Below are 23,912 nucleotides of genomic sequence, written 5' to 3'. Positions count from 1 at the left end.
CACACTCCTGACAGACTCCCAGTCCCAGGATCCAACAACTCTGACCCCAATCCCGAATTCTCCACCTGAAACCCAACCTTCCTATCCAAATCACAAACCTCCATTATCTGACAACAATGAAGCCAATCCCGCACTTTGTTTTTTAATTTGTCAAAACTCTGCAGCTTCAATCTGTCTCCCTCCTGTTCCAGCATCCCCCAACACCTCGGCCAATTGGCCTCCACATTGAGCCCCCCCAGAGCCCCTGCCTCCATCGGTGACAACCACCCCGGAGCCCCGCCTTCAAGCAAATCCCCGCATCCTATCCAAACACCAAACAGTGCCTTCCCAACAACGCGGTTTTCAAACGCCCCACGTGCCCCGACCCCATCACACCACAAGCCTGCACGCCAACCAAATACATTATTGAACCCTTCCAAATCCAACACATCAGTGCTTTCAAGAAGTAGCCATTCCTTCAGCCAACAAAATGCAGCTGACTCATAATAAAGCTTAAGGTCCGGCAGGGCAAAACCACCCCTCTCCCCAGCATCAGCTAGCACTTTAAACTTCACTCGGGACCTCCCGCCCCGCCAGACAAATCCAGAAACATCCCTCCGCCACTTCCCGAAGCACTCCACTCCGTCCAAAATCCGCAATGCTCGAAACAAAAACAACATCCCCGGCAATACACCCATCCCCATCGCCGCAATTTGGCCTAGCAATGAAAGCCCCAAACCTGACCACACTTCTAAGTCCCTTTTCACTTCCGTCCAACATCCCCCATAATCATCCTCAAATAGGTTCACATTCTTAGCAGTCATATTAACCCCAAGGTATTTCACTTTCTTAACCAGTGTTAATCCTGTCTCTTTCTGAAACCTCTCTCTCAATCGGTGTTAGATTTTTCTCTAAAACCTTAGTTTTCAATTTATTCAACTTGAAACCTGCTACCTGACCAAATTCTTGAATCAATTCCAATACTCTTTTAGTACTAGATTCTGGCTCCTGTAATATCAATACCAAATCATCCGCAAATGCTTTCAATTTGTACTGTTTAGCTCCGACTTGTATGCCTTTAACCAATTGGTTCCTTTCTAATCATATTTAGCAAAACCTCCAGGACTGATATAAAAAGCAATGGAGAGATTGGGCACCCCTGCCGTGTTCCTTTCTCAATCTTAAACTCTTCTGTAACTATGTGTCAGAGCTGCCCCTAGGTCCCAGCTCACAGAGGACCAACGCCAGGTCGTCGTTATGTACAAAAGTCTTTATTGAAGTTCAGTTTCCATTTCAAAGCCGCAGCGCGCAGCTCTACGTCTTAAACCCTAGACCGTCGAAGTCCCGTCTGAATCTCCTCCCCTCTGACACCAGTTTAAGATCCGAGCCCTGCTCCACCTCTTCCGCTGCTCTCTCCTCCTCTGGGTCCTCCTGCCCGCTGGGGCATTGCCCTTTCTGGACTCGTCTGACGCTGAGTCGCCTGACTCCTCTCCCTGCCTCCGGCGGGCTTTAGGACCTGGTTCCCAATCCTCATTTTCTGCTGTCCCGCGCTCCTGTGCACTTGAACTTGTCTCTCGCGCCAACCCAGTGACTTTCCTCCTGACTGTTACCCTGCTTCTGTCACTGCTTCCCTCTTCCGGGAGGCTGGCTGGACTTGACCTCCCCTCCCTTGCCTGACTCTCCGATGGAGGCGTGGTCAGCCCTGACTCGTCTTCTCTCCCTGGTGGGGGACACGCTGGCCCCGATGCCTGGGACCCTTCCCCCCCACTCTGCTCTGGTGGGGACGCTTGTCCTGATTTCCAACTGCTGCTCTGGGAGTCCCCGCTGGCCCCTTGCTTCTGGAGTGTCCCCCTTGGGAACCCCCTTGCCCTGGCCACCGTCGCCCCCTTCTGTGAATCTTCCGATTCGCTGGAGAGGCTCATGGAATCTCTCGGGCCACTGTCATCTTCTCCTACGCTCCCCTCGGATTCTTCCCCTTCGCTCTCCATCTCCTCCCTTCCCTGTGCTTCTGCTCCTGAGCCCCTGACACTATGTTATTCACAATCAATTTGGCTTTTTGTTCTGAATAAATTGCACCTATACCGTTTTCAAAACCTTGGCCTACCCCCATTCCCTGTAAATTTTTCTTCATAAAACTCCAAGAAATATTGTCAAAGGCTTTCTCCGCGTCCACAAATATCAAAACTGCTTTTGTGTTGATCTTCACTTGTAATTTTTCTAAAATATTAATTATATTCCTCGTATTGTCAGACAAGTGTCTCCCCGGGAGAAAGCCCGCTTGATCTTTATGGATTTCTTCTACCAGTATCTTTCTTAACCTTTTAGCCATAATGTCAGCAAAAATTTTGTAATCCACATTGAGCAATGATATAGGGCGGTAGTTCTTAAGCTGTGTCTCTCAGACTCTGTTTTCGGTATAAGTATAATATATGCCTCCTTCCACGACTCTGGTGCCTTTTTCCCTTCCAGTATTTCATTACAAACATCCTTTAAAGGCCGTACTAACCATTCTTTCAAGGATCTGTAATATATTGAGGTTAAGCGGTCTGGCCCTGGGGATTTGCCCAATTGCATGTTCTGAATGGCTCCTTCAACTTCCTGGTCTATTATTTTATAATTCAGCATTAGCATTTTTTCTTGAGAGATTTTTTGTAATCCATTTATTTTTAAAAATCGGTCAATGTCCATTTCTTTCTGGGTCTCCTGTTTATATAAATGTTTAAAATACCTCTGAAAGCACTTCCTAATCTCCACTGGATTCTGTATGTTCTTTCCCTCCACTTCCAAATTGGTGATAGTATTAAGCTTTTGTCTTTTTTTATTTGCCAAGCCAGCAATTTCCCACATTTATTTGCCGATTCAAATGTCTTTTGTCTCATCTGTTTGATCTTCCATTCAATTTCCTGATTAATCAGTTTCGTATATTGTACTTGATATAACTTTATCTCTTTCAGGATCTCCTGTGATTTTGGTTTTGCTCTCAGTCTCTTTTCTCCTTCCTTTATTTTCTCCAAAATTTTATCCTTTTTTTCATTTTGGATTTTCTTCTTAATTGCGTTCTGCTGTATCAAAAACCCTCTCATGACTGCTTTACATGCGTCCCAAATTACTCTTCTATGATTCTATATCAAGGGCCCCACAACCTTCAGGAGCTTAGGTAAAGGTAAAGAGACCCCTGACCGTTAGGTCCAGTCGTGGCCGACTCTGGGGTTGCGGCGCTCATCTCACTTTATTGGCCAAGGGAGCCAGTGTACAGCTTCCAGGTCATGTGGCCAGCATGACTGATATCTGTCCTGGAGGTTTTGTTAAACATGATTAGAATGGACCCGCTGGTTAAAGGTATTCAGGTCGGAGCGAAACATTATAAATTAAGGGCATTTGCAGACGACTTAGTTCTAACATTACAACAGCCAGAGGAGAGTACGAAAAGAGTGTTGGACCTAATTGAGATATTTGGTCAAGTGGCAGGATTCAAATTGAACAGACAAAAAACAAAAGTGTTGGGGAAAAATTTGACACCGGAAGAAAAAGATAGATTTCAAAATGTAACGGGTTTGGAAATTGTTAAAAAAGTTAAATATCTGGGGGTAAACTTAACATCAAAAAATGCTAATTTATTTAAGGACAATTATGAGAAATGTTGGACAGAAGTGAAAAGGGATCTAGATATATGGTCTAGACTGAAACTTTCCTTGTTAGGCCGTATAGCTGTTATCAAAATGAATGTATTGCCGAGAGTGTTATTCTTGTTTCAGACTTTACAAATTCTGGACAAGATGGAGTGTTTCAAGAGGTGGCAAAAAGATATATCTAAATTTGTCTGGCAGGGCAAAAAGCCCAGAATTAAGTTTAAGATCTTAACAGACGCAAAAGATAGAGGGGGGTTTGCCCTGCCGGACTTGAGGCTCTACTATGAGGCAGCAGCTTTCTGCTGGTTAAAACAATGGCTACTTCTTGAGGACACAGACATCTTAGATCTAGAAGGTTATGATAATAACCTCGGCTGGCATGCGTATCTGTGGTATGACAAGGTGAAAGTGCATAAGAGTTTTAAAAACCATATGGTACGGAAGGCATTGTATAATGTCTGGATCAGGTACAAAGATTTAATGGAAAATAAAACCCCCAGATGGTTATCACCAATGGAAGCAAAAGCAGTTAAAAAACTTAACATGGATTCAAATTGGTTAAAATATGATGAAATGTTAGAAAAGGATGGAGAAAAGTTTAAATTAAAGAGCTATGAAAAATTAAAACATAGAGTTAGAGATTGGCTACATTACCACCAAATAAATGAAGTGTTTAAGCTGGACAGGAAAGTAGGATTCCAGAGTGAAAAGTCAAAGCTAGAAACGGAACTGTTAGAACCCAATACAAAAAACTTATCTAGAATGTATAACCTGCTGCTGAAATGGAATGTACAGGATGAAACGGTAAAATCAGCTATGATTAAATGGGCACAAGATGTTGGTCATGACATTATGTTTGCTGACTGGGAACAGTTATGGACCACCGGTTTGAAATTCACAGCATGTACTGCTTTGAAAGAAAATATTATGAAAATGATTTACAGGTGGTACATGACTCCAGTCAAGCTTGCTAAGATCTATCATTTGCCCAATAACAAATGTTGGAAATGTAAGGAAGCTGAAGGAACCTTCTATCACCTTTGGTGGACCTGCCCAAAAATTAAGGCCTACTGGGAAATGATCTATAATGAAATTAAGAAAGTCCTTAAATGGACGTTTTCAAAGAAACCAGAGGCTTTTCTTCTGGGCATGGTGGGCCAATTGGTACCGAAGAAGGATAAGACTTTCTTTATGTATGCAACCACGGCAGCAAGAATTCTTTTAGCAAAGTATTGGAAGATGCAAGAACTACCCACTCTGGAGGAATGGCAGACGAAGGTGATCGAATATATGGGATTGGCAGAGATGACCGGCAGAATCCGTGACCAGAGGAAGGAGGCGGTGGAGGAAGATTGGAGAAAATTTAAAGTATACCTTAAGAACTATTGTAAAATATTGGACGGTTAAGATGTCGAGAGGCTAGAAACAAAGAACTACAGCTGTAAATCGTAAATTAAAGGGGGAAACTTAATGAGAATATATAGAGAAATTGACTGAAGGGTTGCTGACACATTATAAAATAATGATGCAGAGAAGGGGAGGTATGGGGAAGTCATGTTTTATGTATTTGTTTGTGATTTGTTTGTTTTTCCTATACCCTTGTTCCCTGCTTTTTTTGTTTTGTAAAAACAATAAAAAATTATTATTAAAAAAAAAAAAAAACATGTGGCCAGCATGACTGAGCCTCTTTTGGCGAACCAGAGCAGCGCATGGAAACGCTGTTTACCTTCCCGCCAGAGCAGTACCTACCGTATTTTTCGCTCTGTAAGACGCACCAGACCACAAGACGCACCTAGTTTTTGGAGGAGGAAAACAAGAGTGTTATGTAGTGAAGTTCACCCTGGGCCAGCAGGGGGATACTGTACATAGTTTTCACTCAGGTCTGTAGATAGTTTTCACTCAGGTCCACGTCAGTTATTTTAGGCGGGGAAACTCTGGGTTGTTGTTGTTACAATATTGACAGCCGGCTGCCTATAAAAGCAGGCCGGCTGAGCTGTTTGCGGTTCAGTCTTCTGTTCCAGCTTACAAAATAAAGAGCTGCTTGAAGAAATCGCTGTGTCGTCTGCCATGTCTTGTTTTTATTATTGCTTGTAAGCCGCTCTGAGCCCGGCCTTGGCTGGGGAGGGCGGGGTATAAATAAAAAATTATTATTATTATTATTATGTCTACCCACTATTCTACAAAGAGAAAAAATATTCTGAATCTCAGAAGCTAGAACAGCAAGAAGGATCGCTGCGCAGTGAAAGCAGCAATCCCTCTTGCTGTTCTGGCTTCTGTGATAGCTGTGCAGCCTGCATTCACTCCATAAGACGCACACACATTTCCCCTTGCTTTTTAGGAAGGAAAAAGTGAGTCTTATATAGCAAAAAAATACAGTAATTATCTACTTGCACTTTGATGTGCTTTCGAACTGCTAGGTTGGCAGGAGTAGGGACTGAGCAACGGGAACTCACCCCGTTGCAGGGATTTGAACCGCCGACCTTCTGATCGGCAAATCCTAGGCTCTGTGGTTTAACCCACAGCACCACCTGCATCCCATCGACAAAGGACAGCTGGACATATAAAGGGCCCCACGACCTTCGGGAGCTTAGGGCCTCATCAAACCTAAATCCGGCTCTGGTTTGATGTTATGTTATTTCATATATTGGAATAGGGTGTTATAGGAATTCTAAGGTCATATATAAGCAATAAATGTTCATAAATTTACAAGGCAAACACATAAGTATATAAACCACGTATTTGAAATAGTACAGGGGAGCAATCCTGAAACCATTTTTACTCTTCCTGTAACCTCAAATATTCTTTTTCGCTTACAAATCCTTTCTTTAGGGCATATTTGTGTATGAACAGAGTGAGCCTGTGACCTGGATTCAGGAACTAAAGTATTAACCATCACAAAAGAATGGCCAGGCTGCCCAGGTAAAGCAATCAGTGACCGTTGTCAGGTATCCTGCCAGGCAGGATTTCTGCTGGAGACTGCCTCCTTCTGTAATCTATGTATGATTATTATTTTTTTGGAGGGGGGTCTCTGGCTATAGGATGGGCAACTTCAAAAGTCTATATAAGGGGAATGGGGGATCCTGTTGCAACAGTTTAATAAAGATCAGGCTTACTAGCTGCTTTGCTTTTCAATATTCTCTGGTTGGCCTCTGTTATTTTCTCTTAGAGAACCTACATAAGGACTCTATGCAGGCTCTTGGATACCCCATCAGGGAAAAATAATAATAATCAGATGTCTAGGAGATAAATTACACTACAGTTCTCAAACTGTCTTGGTTCCCAGACACTGAAAACCCAGAAGTAAGTATTCCAGTTTTTAAACTTTTTTTGGAAGCTGAACGTCCAATGCGGCTGTCAGCTATTGTTTCCAGGGCGCCTGCACCAATCAGAAGCTGCACCTTGGTTTTCAAACATTTCACAAGTCAAACGGACTTCCGGAACGGATTAGGTTCGAGAACCAAGGTACCCCTGCACTTGGTCTCTTGCTTTTGCTATTGGTTTTGCGTTTTTGTTTTTGAGGCTTTTCCAGTTAATTTGTTTTTGTGACAGTGTGGAACCCAGTTTAGCTACTGGGTTTGATTGTGTGCCTGCGGAAATGGATAAAAGCCCCCCATCCAAACAATTACTATCATCAGTGCAGGTAAGGAAAAATATAATTTTAATTTTTATCATCTAAAATACTGTCTTATTTATTTTATGGTACAGTACATTGATTATTGAGACACGGCTGGCACTGTGGGTTAAACCACAGAGCCTAGGACTTGCCGATCAGAAGGTCGGCGGTTCGAATCCCCGCTGTATGCCGGCTCCCTCGGCCAATAAAGCGACATAAGTGCCACAACCGCAGAGTCGGCCACGACTGGACCTAATGGTCAGCGGTCCCTTTACCTTAACCTTTTGGCATTGAATATTACTTTCATTTTATGGATCAATGATCTCGTTAGATAGTAAAATTCATGTTAAATCGATGTTTTAGGGGTTGTTTTAAAAAGTCTGGAATAGATTAATCCATTTTGCATTCCTTTCTATGGGAAAGCGCGCCTTGGATTTGAAACGCTTTGGTTTTGGAACGGACTTCCGGAACGGATGAAGTTTGAGCAGCAAGGTACCACTGTACAACTTTTAGAAGACATCTGTCTAGGGAAGTTCTCAATGTTTGATGTTATGCTATTCCATATCTTGGATATTTTCACTGGAGATGTGAGAACTCAGGACACATTGCCCCCCCCTTCTCCCTTCCTCTTGCCAGGGGACCCTTGGAAGGGGGGGCGCAGGATTGAAAGAGGACACCCCATCCCAGCACCCCATCCATCCTCTTGCATTCATTCCTCCACTGTCAGGAAAGCTTCCCCCAATTCTCCTTTTCTTCAGTGGCCATTCGAGCTTTTTAATTTTACTCCCCCCCTTTTTATATTAACATTATTTCCATACACTCCAAACATTTTTCATATATACAGTACTGGGGTTATACAAACCCCTCGGACTTCCCCCGTCCGCCCTGGTTTCCATATTTTACCCTCTTTTCTTGAATATTTATCCATTCTATTTCACCTCCTTATTTACTACTTTGGTTCATTTTACTTCATAAATGTTAAAGAAATCCTGCTAATGTTTCTAAGTAACTGCAATGGTTTCTAAGGTCTTCTGCAATTTTTTTCTCATTCTTGATTAATTTTTTTGTCATCTTGGTGCCTGATCTTCCGGGTCATCTTTAGCATTCGGCATCGTCCATTGTTTTGGTAATCCGCTCTTTTGTTGGGACCTTCTCTTCCTTCCACATCTGGGCTGACAACATTCTTGCAGCTGTTGTCACAGACAGAAACAGTCTTTTTAGGTCTCTTGGTATTTCTTCTCCTGTTAAACCTAGTAAGAAGGCTTCTGGGGTTTGTTTTCCCAATTCATTATAAATCATTTCCCAGAAGCCCTGGTGTTCTGTACTGAGCTGAATCCTAGATCAATAGGATCCAGAATGCAGCAGTCTGATTGGTCCGTAGGAGCCACCCAATCCAGATCCAGGTGGAAGTGAATCAGCGACCTGATTGGCCTGCAGGAGCAGCCAATCAGGCTCCTAGATGAAGTGAATCAGCGACCTGATTGGACTACAGGAACAGCCCCGAATTAGCCAATCACGCGGGGCCCATTGTGTAAATAATGTATATACAGCTAGACATTTGGGGAAAAGTTTAATTCATTGCTACTATGAGATAAATAAAGAGCATGAAATTTACACTCGACTCCGAGTATATTTCACCTTTACTACCTTACATGACCACCACATATGTTAAAAGGTACCCTCCCTATCCTTACATTTCCCGCATAAGTGAGATGTATTTTTGAACATTTTTGCCAACTTTACTAGAGTCAAATACCAACGGTACATAATTTTCATGTAGTTTTCCTTCGATGCACAACAAGCCGTTTTAAATTTTAAATCCTCTTTCCACAACGTCTGCCGTAAATTAATTGGTAAGTTATAACCTACATCCTTTGCTCACTGTATCATCACTGCTTTTACTTCTTCATCCTTTTACATTCAAGTTTTTTTTGGGGGGGCAGCTTTGCAGAGAGGGGGGCCTCTGCTCCTTGCAGGCAGTGTTGGATTAAATACTATGGGGACCTCTAGACAGTCGAAATCTCTCACCCCGCCTTGCCAATTATATCCTAATACTTGACTGTCATTTTCTTTCAAGATCAAATCAATATTATTTTTATTCATTTTCACGGTGCCCCTAAAATAATAATAACAGACTTCCGGGTTAGCGCGATCGACTAATGGCGGATTCCCTCTGAGCTCCGGAGGGAATCGGCTCCGCAGGATCGGGTCTTGCCGCTGCGGCGACGCGGGGACCCTTAAAAATCACAGGCGGTGAAGCCTGTGAGCATGGTGACTCGGCGGGCACCATTTGCGCCCCCCCAAGCTGCGAAGGAGCCTTTTTAAAGGCTACGGAACAGGGAAGGGGTGAGCGGCGCGGTGCTGAGAGTAGACTGCTCCTTCTGCGGAGCGAAGCCGCATTGCCATGGTCGGAGAGCGCTGACTTCTTCTTGTGAGCAATCGGACTGTAAAGTAACAACCCGTGAGTAGTACGGAAATTGGATCTTTAAAGAATTTTTTTATGAATTAGGCACGATCGGGGAAGGCTTAAACAGGAAGTCCGCCTCCCCGTTTTGTAAATAATTTAAAGCAAAGGACCTGCTAACTAGGGTCGAGAGAACTCTATTTTTTTTTTGTTGGTCAAAGATTTTAATTTCACGGTTTGGCAGTATAAGAAATCTTACTGGAGGATAAAGAACTAAATTTTGGGAGCTGAAGTGTCACCCCCCCGGACCCAGGCTGATAGTAGATTGAGAATGATGGACACTTGTTGGGGACTGAAACTGGGAAAGGGGGGGTGGAGTTTGGGAATCCAAAGGGGACATAATTATAATTTGTTCTGTTTTTATTCTGTTTTGTTATTGGTATGAAAATTGGGAAATTTGTGGAAGGGAATATTGGTCGATCTTAGAAAAATGTTTTAAGAATGAGTATTGATATATAAGTATTGATGTTTAAGTTTGGATAAGACAAAACTGGTTTTTAAAATGAACTAAATTAAATGAAAATAAGGTTAGCAAAAATAAATTGAGGAAATGGACTAAAGAGAAAAAGTAAAATAATAATATGTTAAAATAAATTATTAAGGTAAGGTTGAGAAATAAGTAATAAGGATTTGCTGAGCTAAGAATTTAAATTGGAATACAAGAAGGGGAGGTGTGAGGAGGTCTGAGAAATAAGGTAAAAGAAAATAAGCAATTGAAATTTTATGTGTTTTTATTTTTGTATGTTTATTACTTTTTGTTTATTTTATGTTTTTGTTTTATTATTGAAAATGCTAATAAACATTTAATAAAAATAAAATAATAATAACAATAATAAATTGTTATTTATACCCCACCCTTCCCGGTTCAGGGTGGCTAACAACAAATTTAAAACACTTAATTGTGATACAACAAAAAAACAGCATAAAATACAGTATAAAAGCATGAATAACAATAAATTCTAAAATAAATTTAGGGAAAAATCCATCCACTAAACATTAGATGATCACCAGGGCCTGCTGGCTGATTTTTTATTTTTTTTAATAAAATATTTATTAAGATTTTCAAATACAAATGCATAAATAATAAACATTATTTATATCATAGCATAATTTCATCCCTTCTTTGGACTCCCTCGCGTCACCCGCTCTCACTTACATCATTAGAAAAGGTTTTTCTAAGCAAATTACCATCTTGTTTACAATCTTATATCCGCTCATTTAAATAGAATCTAGCAGTTCTCCAAAAAATTTATATTTTCCTTAGTCTCACTTATCGTCAAATTCGGATCTAATTCAGTGGTAGGCAGTTATTTATGATCTAGCATCCTTCTTAACATTCAACCAAATTACAATATTTTTGTAGATAAATCTTAAATTTCTTCCAGTCTTCTTCAACCCTCTCTTCTCCCAGGTCTCGGATTCTGCCAGTCATCTCGGCCAGTTGCATATAGTCCATCAGCTGCATCTGCCAATCTTCCAGCGTGGGTAGATCTTGAGTTTTCCAACTCTTAGCGATGAGTATCCTTGCTGCCGTTGTTGCATACATAAAGAATGTTCGGTCCTTCTTTAACACCTTCTGGCCGACAATGCCCAGAAGGAAGGCCTCTGGTTTCTTAGTGAAGGTATACTTAAACACCTTTTTCAACTCATTATATATCATTTCCCAGAAGGCCTTCACTTTAGGGCAGGTCCACCAGAGGTGAAAGAATGTTCCTTCATTTTCTTTACATTTCCAACATTTATTATCAGACGAATGGTATATTTTGGCAAGTTTAACTGGGGTCATGTACCATCTATATATCATTTTCATTACATTTTCCTTCAGAGCATTACATGCAGTGAAGTTCAGCCCAGTGGTCCACAACCTTTCCCAGTCCTCAAACATAATATTATGCCCAATGTCCTGAGCCCACTTTATCATAGCCGATTTAACCATTTTGTCTTGTGTATTCCATTTTAACAGCAAGTTATACATTCTTGATAATACCTTAGTCTTTGGTTCTAACAATTCTGTTTCCAACTTCGATTTCTCCACCTGGAACCCTAACTTTTTATCATTTTTAAAGACTTCTTTAATCTGAGCGTAGTGTAACCAGTCTCGCACTTTATCCTTCATTTTCTCCAAACTCTGCAATTTCCAATTGTCTCCATCTTTTTCTAATATTTCCCAATATTTTGGCCATTTGGCCTCCATACTGGGTCTTTTTCGGGCCTTAGCTTCCAGAGGCGAAAGCCACCTCGGAGTTTTATTTTCCAATAAGTCTTTGTATTTTATCCAGACATTAAATACTGCTTTCCTGACAATATCCTGCTGGCTGAATTAGTCCTATTTGGGCCAGCGAGGAAACCAGGGGAGAATTAGCTATGGGATCCCAGAGCGGGTAATCTTCATAAAACGGGGAGGGGGAGGGAAGGGGAACAAAAGATCAGGCTAAGTTCAAATTGAAAGTCAGGCGGAATAGCTCTGTCTTACAGACCCTGCAGAAGGAGGTTAAATCCTGTAGGGCCCTCGTCTCCTGGGACAGAGCATTCCACCAGGTGGGAGCCATCACTGAGAAGGCCCTGGCCCTGGGGGAGGATAGTCTGACTTCTTTAGGGCCCGAGACCTCTAAACTATGGTTATTCATGGACCTGAAGGTCCTCTGTGGGGCAGACCAGGAGAGGCGGTCCCGTAAATACGAGGGCCCTAAGCCCTTGGGCTGTTGCTCACTCTGCCTCTCTGCTCATCCGGGATGGCTTGCAGGGGCAGGGTCTCCCACAGTTTCCTCTGTAGAAGGGAGCATTTCATAGTTTTTGTTTTCTTAGTTTTTGGTTTAAAATAAAAATAGGCATTAAAGAGTCATTGGTGGATGCCAAGATCCTAGTTTGGGCAAGTAATCCTTGGTGAGGATGCCAGATTGAAAATCCTATTGTCAGGGGCTCAGGAGCAGAGGCACCGGGAAGAGGGGAGATGGAGAGCGAGGGGGAGGAATCCGAGGGGAGCGTAGGAGAAGAGGACAGTGGCCCGAGGGATTCCATGAGCCTCTCCAGCGAATCGGAAGATTCACAGAAGGGGGCGCCAGTGGCCAGGGGCAGGGGGTTCCCAGGGGGAACGCCCCAGGAGCAAGGGGGCAGCAGGGACTCCCAGAGCAGTAGTTGGAAATCAGGACCAGCCTCCCCACCAGAGCAGAGTGGGGGGGAAGAGTCCCAAGCATCGGGGTCAGTGCATTCCCCAACAGGAAGAGAAGACGAGGCAGGGCTGACCACGCCTCCGTCGGAGAGTCGGGCAACGGAGGGGAGGTCAGATCCAGCCAGTGTCCCGGAAGAGGGAAGCAGTGACAGAAGTAGTGTAACGGTTAGGAGAAAGGTCACTGGGTTGGCGCGAGAGGCAAGTTCAAATGTACAGGAGCGCGGGACAGCAGAGAATGAGGATTGGGAACCGGGTCCTAAAGCCCGACGGAGGCAGGGGGAGGAGCTAAGCGACTCAGGGTCAGAAGAGTCCAGAAAGGGCAATGCCCCAGCGGGCAGGAGGACCCAGAGGAGGAGAGAGCAGCGGAAAAGGTGGAGCAGGGCTCGGATCTTAAACTGGTGTCAGAGGGGAGGAGACTCAGACGGGACTTCGCCGATCTAGGGTTTAAGACGTAGGGCTGCACGCTGTGGCTTTGAAATGGAAACTGAACTTCAATAAAGACTTTTATACATTACCACAGCCTAGCGTTGGTCTTCTGTGAGCTGGGACCTAGAGGCAGCTCTGACACCTATATTATTGGGTTGTTATTTTTATTCTGATTACAGTATATATGTTGTGATCTTTTCTGTGAACCACCCTGAGACCTCCGGGTATAGGGTGGTATATAAACTCTAATAATAATAATGCAAAGGTGCAAAAAAGAATGATGGAAATATAGGCTGTTAGACCTTTAAAATATGCCCTTCTAAGTTGCTTCTGAAGTTCCCCACTTCCCTTAGCATAGAAAGAGACGGCATGTTAGGTAAGTTAAAAACGCAGGCAGTGTAATGTAGGTTCCCAAAGGTAAATGTTTCTAAATGATTTGTATAGAAACACCAAGGTGGCTTGCTTAAGCCACACGATCTAAGCTTGGAGCCCCCAGCTTAGACCTCCTTCCTGGAATGGGAAAAGCAGCTTCCTTCCTCCCAAGGTGAGGGAGAGTGGCCTAGCTAAGCCTGGCAGGACAGTTTACTCTATGGCATTAACCCCTTCAGGCATTAATTGGAGTTAAGTATGGTGGTTCTATGACACTGGTTCTCCCCCAAGAGTCTTGTTCGTGGAGCTGCTACCTGGCAAGGTCAGAAGGGACCTGGCTGGGTGTACCTGCCAGGTCCCTTCTGACCTTGATCTGATCTCGGCAGATCTGCTCGGCTGCTCTCCTGGCCTGCTTTTAACAACCGTACCTCAGCCCAGGCCTCTTGGCACCTCTGCAGTATGTGGGCTTCCATTCATGGCTGATTTTTTTGGGGGGGGATAATATTGTCTCCCAAGACAAATGGATGCCTACAACAACCACCACAATTATTATTAATTGAATTTGCATACGTTCCTTCATCTGGAGATCTTCTTTGGCGATCCCTCGTAGCCGAGTAAGATTATCTTCCATAAACATGGTTTTAACAATGAGTCCGTAAGTGACTGTGGAGGCCAATTCTGGATCCACACGTCCTTCCACAGTGGGGACATTGGTTTCTGGGCAGGAGCTGATCACAGTGTGGATTTGCCAAGCATGCCTTCCTCTTAGCACGTTTCTCCCTTGGTCCTGAGTTTGAGTGTCTTCAAAGCCCAGGACATCTTTGGCAAAGGCTGTTTTCCAGTTGGAGCACTCGCAGGAAAGTGTTTCCCAATTGTTGGTGTTTATACTACATTTTTTAAGATTTGCCTTGAGACAGTCTTTAAACCTCTTTTGTTGAACTGTGGTGCCCAGAACTGGACACAGTACTCCAGGTGAGGTCTGACCAGAGCAGAATACAGTGGCACTATTACTTCCCTTGATCTAGATGCTATATTCCTATTGATGCAGCCCAGAATTGCATTGGCTTTTTTAGCTGCCGTGTCACACTGTTGGCTCATGTCAAGTTTGTGGTCAACCAAGACTCCTAGATCCTTTTCACATGTACTGCTCTCAAGCGAGGTGTCACCCATCTTGTATTTGTGCCTCTCATTTTTTTGCCCAAGTGCAATACTTTACATTTCTCCCTGTTAAAATTGACATGAGCCAACAGTCTGGGCACCACAGTTCAAGAAGGACATTGATAAACTGGAACGTGTCCAGAAGAGGGCAACCAAAATGGTCAAAGGCCTGGAAACGATGCCTTATGAGGAACGGCTAAGGGAGCTGGGCATGTTTAGCCTGGAGAAGAGGAGGTTAAGGGGTGATATGATAGTGATATGTCACATAGAGGAGGGAGAAAGGTTGTTTTCTGCTGCTCCAGAGAAGCGGACACGGAGCAATGGATCCAAACTACAAGAAAGAAGATTCCACCTAAACATTAGGAAGAACTTCCTGACAGTAAGAGCTGTTTGACAGTGGAATTTGCTGCCAAGGAGTGTGGTGGAGTCTCTTGCTGTGCCTCCAAACCACCAGCCATGTCAGTTTTGTCCCAGGCCGCCCCTGTCTGCAGGGCTACAGGAATCAATGGGGGCAGGAATCAATGCATTGATTCAAAAGGAAGCTTATGGTTTGAATGCCATAATCGCTGCACTGGTTGGGTTAGTGGAGACAGGAATTCTAACCGTAGCCCTGCAGACAGGGGCGGCCTGGGACAAAACTGACATGGCTGGTGGTTTGGAGGCACAGCAAGATGGCAATGGGTCTGAGCTCACTAGGTCCAGGGCTTTTTTGCAGCCAGAACTCACCAAAACTAAGTTCCGGCATCTCTCAAGGGTGTGGTCTGGCACCTCTTTTTCTATAAAAATAGCACCAACTAGGTCCCTATCAGGGTGAGTAGCTAAACCAGGGGTAGGCAAACTAAGGCCCAGGGGCTGGATCCGGCCCAATCGCCTTCTAAATCCAGCCTGCAGACGGTCTGGGGATCAGTGTGTTTTTACATGAGTAGAATCTGTCCTTTTATTTAAAATGCATCTCAGAGGCAAGGGAAAGCTGAGGGTAATCGACAAGGAATCTGGACTTTAAGAAGGTCAATTCCAGGAAGCTGAAGGAGCTACTGGGTGAAATCCCATGGTCAGAAATACTCAAAGAGAAGGGAGTCCAAGATGGATGGGAGTTTCTTAAAGGTGAAATCCTGAAGGGCCAAATGCAGACAATTCCATCAAGAAAGAAAATTAGGAGGCAGCTAAGGAAACCGGTGTTGCTGCGTAAGGAGCTTACAGATGAGCTGAGAGTTAAGAAGGGAATGTGTAAGAAATGGAAGACAGGGGAAATGATAAAGGAGGAGTAGACACAACTAGCCAACAGTTGCAGGGTAAACATCAGGCGGGCTAAAACTCAGAATGAGCTCAGGCTTGCAAGAGAGCTTATAAATAACAAGAAGGGCAGAAGTAGTAGTTTCCTTAGGATATGCTTCTGGAGGCAAAGGCTACAGAATGTTGGACTTCAAAACAGGAGAGATCAGCACCATCTATGTAGTCAGTGGCATAGCTAGGGGTGCAGGAGGAAAAAGCAGTGTGGGGCCAGGACAAAAGTTTTGTCGAACCAAATGAAGCCCATTTAGTACGCAATCTTCAGAAGGGCCTCTGTGGTCTAAGACAGGCTGCTGGGCATGGAATGAGACATTGTACAGCATGTTCACACAGCCAGGGCACACACAAGCCACACAGACAAGTGTTTGCACGGCAAATGCAAAAATGGGCCCTTTCCCTATGTACTGGCATTCGTAGATGACTTGCCTATTGCAAGAACGAGTAGCCAAGATTGCACACATAGTTCTCCAGTATTTAAGCAAGGGTGTGGAGGTCAAGGAATTTGGAAAATCCTCCTACAACCCAGAGAGCAGAAAATGTATTGTTTCTTCTAAGTCAAAAGCCAAAGGTCACTGAGCTGCTTGACAGCCTCGGTTCTTTGAGTCTGTCGGGTCACTTACAAGCATCACTGTCTGCCTGGTACCATGTTGTTTGCTGAATCCTGGCAAGACCTACATGTGAGTAAACGTGTTTTCTTGTACTTACCACACAGTCTGATTACTTTTGCAGGTGGCAAAGGGCATGACTCCAAGTACATTTAAAGCTAAGCAACCTGCTCTCAAGTTTCGGTTTCTACTCTGCAAAGGGATGGGAATAGTTTAACTCAGAAAGGCCAAGGCTCTAAACCTCTCATGTGAGAGATAAATTAACTTTAATATATCCTCTCTTGCTTATCCATCAAATAGTTTCTGCCCAGAACCCTCCCGTTCCACCCAATAGAAGGCGAAATAAGATGAGCCACCCACTACTCACTTGCATGGCTCCCATAGGGTGATTTTCTGGGGAACTGAGGAAATCAATAGCCCCCCCCCCCCATCACAAACATGGCTCTTGCAAAGAGGTCCTTCTTCGCCTGCAGCGTTGGCCTACACCACAGGGTTGTCTGTAGGCTAAGGCTGGCCCAGCTGGCAAGAGAGCGCACATGACCACAGAGGCTCCAGAAGCCTCAGTCCTCCCTATCTGTAAAATGGGCCCATGAGGGACCTCCTTTTCCAGCTTGCTGTGGGGATGGAGGGGCCAGTGGAACAGGCCTCTGCTCTGTGTGGCTGGGCCTGGAGGTGGAGGAAGGAGTGAGCAGGGCCTATCAAAGCCACCGCACCCCCCTCCAGATGTGCCTTGGGATGGGGGGGGGGAGCTGTGCTGAGCCTTTGCACCCTGGGTGATAAGAATGGGGGTGTCGCCACGTGGGGAAGGTTGAAAGTAGTAACCCCCGCATCAGACACTGCCTTCTTCTCCCACCACACCTAAAAATTGCAAGCTGGGGGTGCCCTGTGATGGAGGGGGAGTCATGCCGGGAGAGTGGTGGATCCAGCCTGGTGGGGGGCACCGTGAGACACCCCCCTCTCCCGCCACCTCGCCTTTCCTGCCCTCCGCAGCGGCTCCGGTGCCCCCCCTCCAAATGCAGCAGCAGCTGCTGCCGGCGGGCGCCTTTAAGAGTGGGCAGCGCTCCTGCGGCGACGCGGCGGAGATGCGCTGCTGCTGCTCCTCTGCGCGGCCGGCCGGGCTGTGATGCTGAGGCGGCTGCCGGAGGAGGAGGAGGAAGAGGAAGGAGGAGGAGGAGGAGGCAAGGCGAGGAGCGAGGAGGAGCGAAGAGCGGCGTTGGCGGCGGCGGCGGCGAGAGGGAGCCTGTGCGCGCCGCAGCCTCCGCGCCAGCATCCTCCTCCTCCGCGGCCGCCGCCTGCATCCTCGCCCGCATCCTCTCTCGCATCAGGACCAGCGGCGACATCCTCTCGCATCAGGACCAGCCGGGGAGGCGCCGCCAACAGGCGGGCGGGCGGGCGGGGGCGCAGTGCGGGGGAGGCAGGCAGGCAGGCAGGCAGGCAGGCCCGGCGCCCCCCCCGCCCGCCGCCTCCTCCTGCCGGGCCGAGCCCCCTCCCCGCGGCTCCCGCTCCCTTTCCCCTGCCGGGCCGGCCGACCCCCTCCCCGGCTGGTCCATGAGCCGCGAGCGCGCAGGCAGAGGCTGAAGGCACCATGTCCTATGCCCCCTTCCGAGGTACGGGCGCGCGCGTGGATGTGTGTGTGTGTCGGGGGGCCGAGGGAGGGGAAGCTCGCCGCCCCCGGCCAGGTCCACCCAGCCCGCGCCCCATTTTCGGGGGATGCAGCGGTGAATCCGGAGCGAGGCTGGCGTGGGCTCGGATTGACGGGGCGCGCGGAGTGGGGGTGGGGGCTGCAGGCTGGAGATTATTTTGTGTATCTTGGGGGTCGTCCTGGGGCCTGGCGGGCAAGGCGGGTGGGGGGCGGCTGGAACCTGGGGGGCAGGTGCCCCCCCACTCCACCCCCGTCTGGCCCGCTTGGGTCTCCACGTGGGGCGGAGGGGGCAGGGAGGCGTCGTGGGTTGGGGGGCAGGTAGCGCAGCTCCTCCCGCCCCCAGCACCTCTCTGTGGGGAGGAGGCCGAACGAGGCCCCGCCATCACCACCAGAGGCCCGGGATCCCCTCTGCTCAGGGGGGGGGGGTCTGCCTGAGACGGAAGCCTGTAAGGGGGGTGTCTTATAGCTCTTCTTGCCCCCCCCCCCGGCCCATGCTGCTCACATCTGCCGTCCTCCCTTGACAGAGTGGGCCCCTTCCTCCTGCCTGCATCCTTGAAGGCCCCTGCTTGACCCATAGCTCAACCCTCAAATTCGCCCCCCCAAACTAGCCCTCTCTGGCGATCCCACTTCCTGCCGTGCAAAGGGTCAGGGTTGGCACTGCCATGTGGTCCCATGCGCCCAATGTGCCCCCCCTCCAATTGCTGAGCAGACCATGATGGCTAGCTCAGGGGTGGGGGTCCGAATAGGGTCCTGGGGGTTTCCTGAGTGCCCCCTCCCACTGCCAGCTGTGCCACCCCCCTCCTGTGGCCCTCATGTGGCAGCCTGTCTCCTGTCGCGGCTGGACCCTCAGCAGCCAGCAGGACCAGTGGTCAGGGAACAGGGGCTCCTGCCACACCTGGAGACTGCTCCGCGCACCTGCAGGTTCCTAACTCCTACTCTGCCCGTGCTCAGAGGCCCAGAAGCCTCAATCTGTGCCTGCCTCTCCTGTGGGGCAGACCCCCTCTCCGCCATTGGGGGGGGGGAGTTAGTGCAGCACCAGCACAGGCAGGAAGGCAAAGTGGGTGAGGGGCAGCATTTTGTGGGGAGGGGGCCACAGTACGCCTGGCAAACAATTTCATGCATGCATTTTGTGGTTGTGCCATTGAAAGCATGGCGGGGGGAGCAGTGTATCAGGATCCCACACCAAGTGACATGTGGGGGATGGGGAGAGAGCCCAATAATCCCCACTTGAGGGGAGAGAGTGACCAGGGTGTGGGTGTGTGTATTGCTCTCTGTTCCCAGTCCTTGTGTCTTCAGAGGAAGGGGCTTCTTGGCGGGGCTCTGGGACCCCTCGCTTGGCACCCGGAGGCCTCCCTTCTCTTCCTGTGGCAGGAGAGGGGGCGTGATGTTGCTAGGCAACCCTGTCAGAGGGATGCTGGGGTGGTGGGGGGGCTGTTTCAGCAAGAAGCACATTCCCAGAGTGTGATGCTGCACTGCAGGGAGCTGCTGCCCCCCCCCCAGCCACACACACCCGCCAAGACCTCCTTCTCCCCCCCCCAAGACAGGAAGGTCCGGCTTCTCCACACCCCCACCTTCCCATTGGGTGGCCTGAGGAGGAAAGGGGCACCCCAAGCCCCCTCCCCTGCTGGCGTGTCCTGGGCTGCCCGAGTGGCTCTGCTGCCACTTCCAGGAACTGGGGCTGCCCCCCCCCCCGCTCCTGTCACTCTGTGGTTGACCCATAGCACAGTTGTTTGGGGGTGCAGGTCCCAATCCCCCAGGATTGACTTGTGAGAGGAGGGTGGCCACTTCTCTTCCGCCCCTCCCCCGTTTTCTCCTTGGGAGACCACCCAGGGCCTTTCTTTCCGGTGGGGGGGGGGGGCGTTCTGGTTGTGTCTACAGTGGTGCAACTCCTTCCTGCTTCCCCCCAACAAAATGCTGCTGCCCAGTGGCTTCTGCCGCTGCCCATTTGCATAGCAACAGAAAGAGGATGGAAAGGGGGAGTGGGGGTCTCCAGGACAGAGATGAGGTCTGGGTCATCTCTGTGGTGGCTGGCAGGCAGCTGAAGGGTTAACAGTGTGCTTTGGCAGGATCCGCACCCCTGTCCTGGGGGGGGGGGTGTCCAGGTGGCCTTGTGGGGGCTCTGCCTCATGTGACCAGCAGAGGTTGGGTGCTTCCCTTTGCCTGCTGGGGAAAGAGCCTCACTTGGAGAGGTCCCCAAAAAACATCGCTTTTCCTGGGCCAAAGCCACATCTTCCCCTCTTGATGTGTTTCTGGGGGGGGAAGAGATTTTTTGGCAAGCATCCCCGAAGATGATTTAATGAGCTTGTGGAGAAGGGATCTGCATGCCTCCAGATCTGATTGGCACCTGGAGCTGGGAGCAGATTCGCATTTGCATGCCATTTGCATATCGCCAGCCAGTCCTTTTCACAAAAGGAATGTGTGTGGGAGCTTGGCATTTTTACGTTGTGGGGGGGGGCTGTTCCCCTCTCTGCCACCATTTCCTGGCCTGTGGCTCTTCCTTGTTGGACTTGGAGGGCAAGGGGGGGGGGCAGGCAGCGCCACTCGCACCCAGGTCCCTAGCCCCCTCCCTCCTTCTATGTGTCCCCCACCCAAAAGCTGGTGGCGCCTTACAGGCTTCTCCATTCTGATTGGCCTTCTAGCAGGTGGAGAAAGAATGGCAAAGGAAGAGAGAGCGCAAGAGAGATTTTCCCTTTGGCCACGTGGGGGGGGGCTCGGGGGGGGGCAGCCACAAGCACCAGCCGGGCACCTCTTCAGGCTAATTCATGGAGGGGGGTTAGAATCTCAGATATATATAATCTCATTGCCATATGGCACCTGAAACCTGGACTATGGTTGCCACAATTGAACGTCTAGGCGCCGTTTTTCGTTGTGGTTGTTAGCAATGATATCATAATTACGAATAACATCATTTCTATACTGCTTTATATTTTAACAAACAAATCTCAAAGCGGCTGGCACACCTCTAAACATCAGAAATAATAATTCAGAATAAATTTAAGCTTCGAGAAAAACATTTCAGCTCCTTCTCTAAGAGACATTCTGTTTTTCCCTGTCGCCACCTGGCATCCTGAGATCGCTACGTGGCCAGAATTGGAGCCGTGCCAGTCGCCAAATGCACCTGGCGCCTGGCTAATTTCTAACGCTGCTTGGGAGGTTGTGGCCCCTCCTCCTGCCCCCTTCCGTGGGGCAGTTCTGAAACCCACTTGCTGCACTTCGGAATGCAATCACACAGGGTCAGCCGAGGAGGGCGCCGGAGTTTCTGGCTAGGGGGTGTGGAGGACTGGACTGGGCTGGGGGTGTGTGACGCTGGGTGATTTTCATCTGCCTGTGGAGATGGGATGAAGGCAAGGATATAAATTTAATAAATAAGAATGGTGGTGGTGGTTGCTTGGGCCATCTCTGGCATTGCTTTGCCCGCTGGGGGCAAGATTGTGTTGCCAACCTGCTGCCCCCCCCTCCAGGTGTTTGTCTCAGGAGGGACTGGCTCTTTCTGCCTGCTGCTCGAAGCTGCAGGGAAACGCCTTTGGGCAGGTGGGCCAAGAGCGGGGAGCATGCGGAGGCGAGTGCGAGGGCAGCTGCCCCAAAAAAGCCACTGGGGGTGAAGTTCAGAGGGAGAAAAGGCAGCATTTCTCCCAGTTCACTGGTGGAACTCCTTGCCACATGAGGAGAAGGTGCCCAATGGCTTAGGCAGCTTGCAAAAGGGCTGGGGAAGGGAGGCGCGGCTGGGGGCTCTCAGGGCCAGGAAGCAAAGAAGAGCCTTTCGGGGACTCTTCCAGCGCCTGCTGCCAACGTTTTCATTCAGGCAAGCCCACCCAGACACGTCTTTTCATATTTCCGCTCGCTGTCGATTTTAAGCAGTTCCCCGACTGTTTTCCACTGCCTGTTTTACGTTTCAACGTTCCGGTAAAACTCTTGTTAGGAGGCTTATTAGAACCAAGCCGTATGCAAAAATTGTAGAATCATAGAATCATCGCATTGTCAAGTTGGAAGGGAACTGTCTAAGATGCCTCCCCCCTCAAAAAAAGAGCTGGTTTTCATTTTTCAGCAAAATCTGACAAGCTGTCAGCGTGTAAAATTCACTTTGCTTAGTGTTTTTTTTAAAAGGGCTCTCTGTTAGGCAAAAGGGGCATTGCTGGTGGGGGAGAGATGGCAGAGTGGACCCTCCCCCATATTTATGGAGCTTGGTGGGGGTTCCTTGGAGACATTTTTGAAGCCCAACTCCTGATTATTATTATTATTATAATACCCTCCATCTGTAGATATCAGGGTGGTTCACAACATAAACATACAATATAAAAAACACAAAATTTAATGAAATTTACACACCACGTGACTGAAAAAAACCTCAGCCATTTACAGAAAGAGAAAACAAGCAAAATTTGGGGGAAATCACAACCCTACAAAAGTTAGAATTTGTACTAAAACAGGTTAAAATAACCTCTACTTTCTGAGCACCTGTGCAGGCTTGTCTGAACAAAAATGTTTTCAGCAGGCTCTGCAGAGAGTTCCATGAAGGTGCCTGTTGGATTTCCAGAGGCAGGGAGTTCCAAAAGGCAGAGTTAGGGTTAGGCACCTTGCGTGTCTCAGGAATCTATGCACCTGGTCTGCCCCTGTTGGGTGATAAAATGGAGAGAGGGAGACGGGGTGCTGGGTGATGCCCCCCTGCCTGGCACCCTCCCGCCATTTTGGGGAGGGCAGCTTTCACCAGCCCCTGCCAGGCTGGCCACGTGGGTGATGATGGGAGTTGTAGTTCAAGGGAGGTCAATCTAGGGCCACTCCCTGAGAAAAAATATTTTGGGGCAAGAAAGGATGCAAAACCGAGAAAAACTGCCCTTCCCAAAGGCCAAGCCATGCCTGGGTGGCCGGGTGGCTGACTCTCTCGCACCCGAGTCCCGTGTGATGCCAGGGCTGGTTCTTGGAGTCCATTTTGAGCTTGTGGGGAGCGTCAGCCCCTCCTCATCCCAGTTGTGGGGCTGCCCTACTCTCCCTTCCTGCTGTCTCAGGACCCCTTTGGAGGGAGAGGCCAAGCGGGGCCCATATTTTTCTGCAGCCCCTGCCAAGATGGAGGCTGGCGCTGCTGACTCCCTTCCTGGCCAGGGAAGACGGCCTTTTGTGCCCCCCACCCCTCCCAGGTGGCCCCAGGGCCCCTCCTCAAGTGGGCCCCGGAGGGACCTGTCCCCCCTTCCCTGGCAGGGACTTCTTCAGTCAGGCCCCTCGGAAGGAACCAATGAGGCTGAGATTTTTTGGGGGGAGGGGGATGCTTTCACCATTGACACACCTCATTTGGATCCCCCCCCCATGCCTAATAGCGTCAAATACTTTGGGGAAGTAGGTAAAGGGCAAAAGCTGCTAAGTTCAGCTGGTTACCTTTTCATGCGTTGGCATCAGGCTCCCCAGTTCAAGGTCGGCAGCTCAGAAAGCGGAAGGCCAGCCCCCAAATGGGCAAATCTCGCAGCCATGCAGGAGCACAAGGGGGGGGGGCGGACAGGGGGACTCCTGCCTCCCTGCACCATTATTATTACTAAGATTACTATGATTAGTTGTAATAGTAGGAATGCCATCCGTCTA

At 48.2% G+C, this 23,912-nt stretch overlaps 1 protein-coding gene across 5 annotated transcripts in view; it reads left to right on the top strand.

Annotated features, from left to right (window-relative positions):
* Positions 1-18,166: 18,166 nt before the first annotated feature.
* SYNGAP1 (synaptic Ras GTPase activating protein 1) overlaps positions 18,167-23,912 on the top strand; it is a 60,485-nt gene continuing 54,739 nt past the window's right edge. For 3 of the 5 annotated variants that reach the window (XR_014560457.1, XM_083723227.1, XM_083723224.1), the window contains exon 1: positions 18,168-18,309. Coding sequence is in view for 4 of the 5 variants with exons in the window: in XM_083723227.1 (XP_083579353.1) it covers positions 18,288-18,309 (22 nt within the window). In the remaining variant the exon portion in view is untranslated. Of the gene's footprint in view, positions 18,310-23,912 lie in introns of all 5 variants that reach the window. The other 2 variants (XM_083723222.1, XM_083723221.1) reach the window with 1 other exon arrangement.

Source organism: Podarcis gaigeae, assembly GCF_964106915.1.
Source record: "Podarcis gaigeae genome assembly, chromosome: 2".
In the NCBI taxonomy this organism is placed as follows: Eukaryota; Metazoa; Chordata; class Lepidosauria; order Squamata; family Lacertidae; genus Podarcis; species Podarcis gaigeae.
Note: the sequence above shows the minus strand (reverse complement) of the source record. Positions and strands in the feature narration are given on the sequence as shown.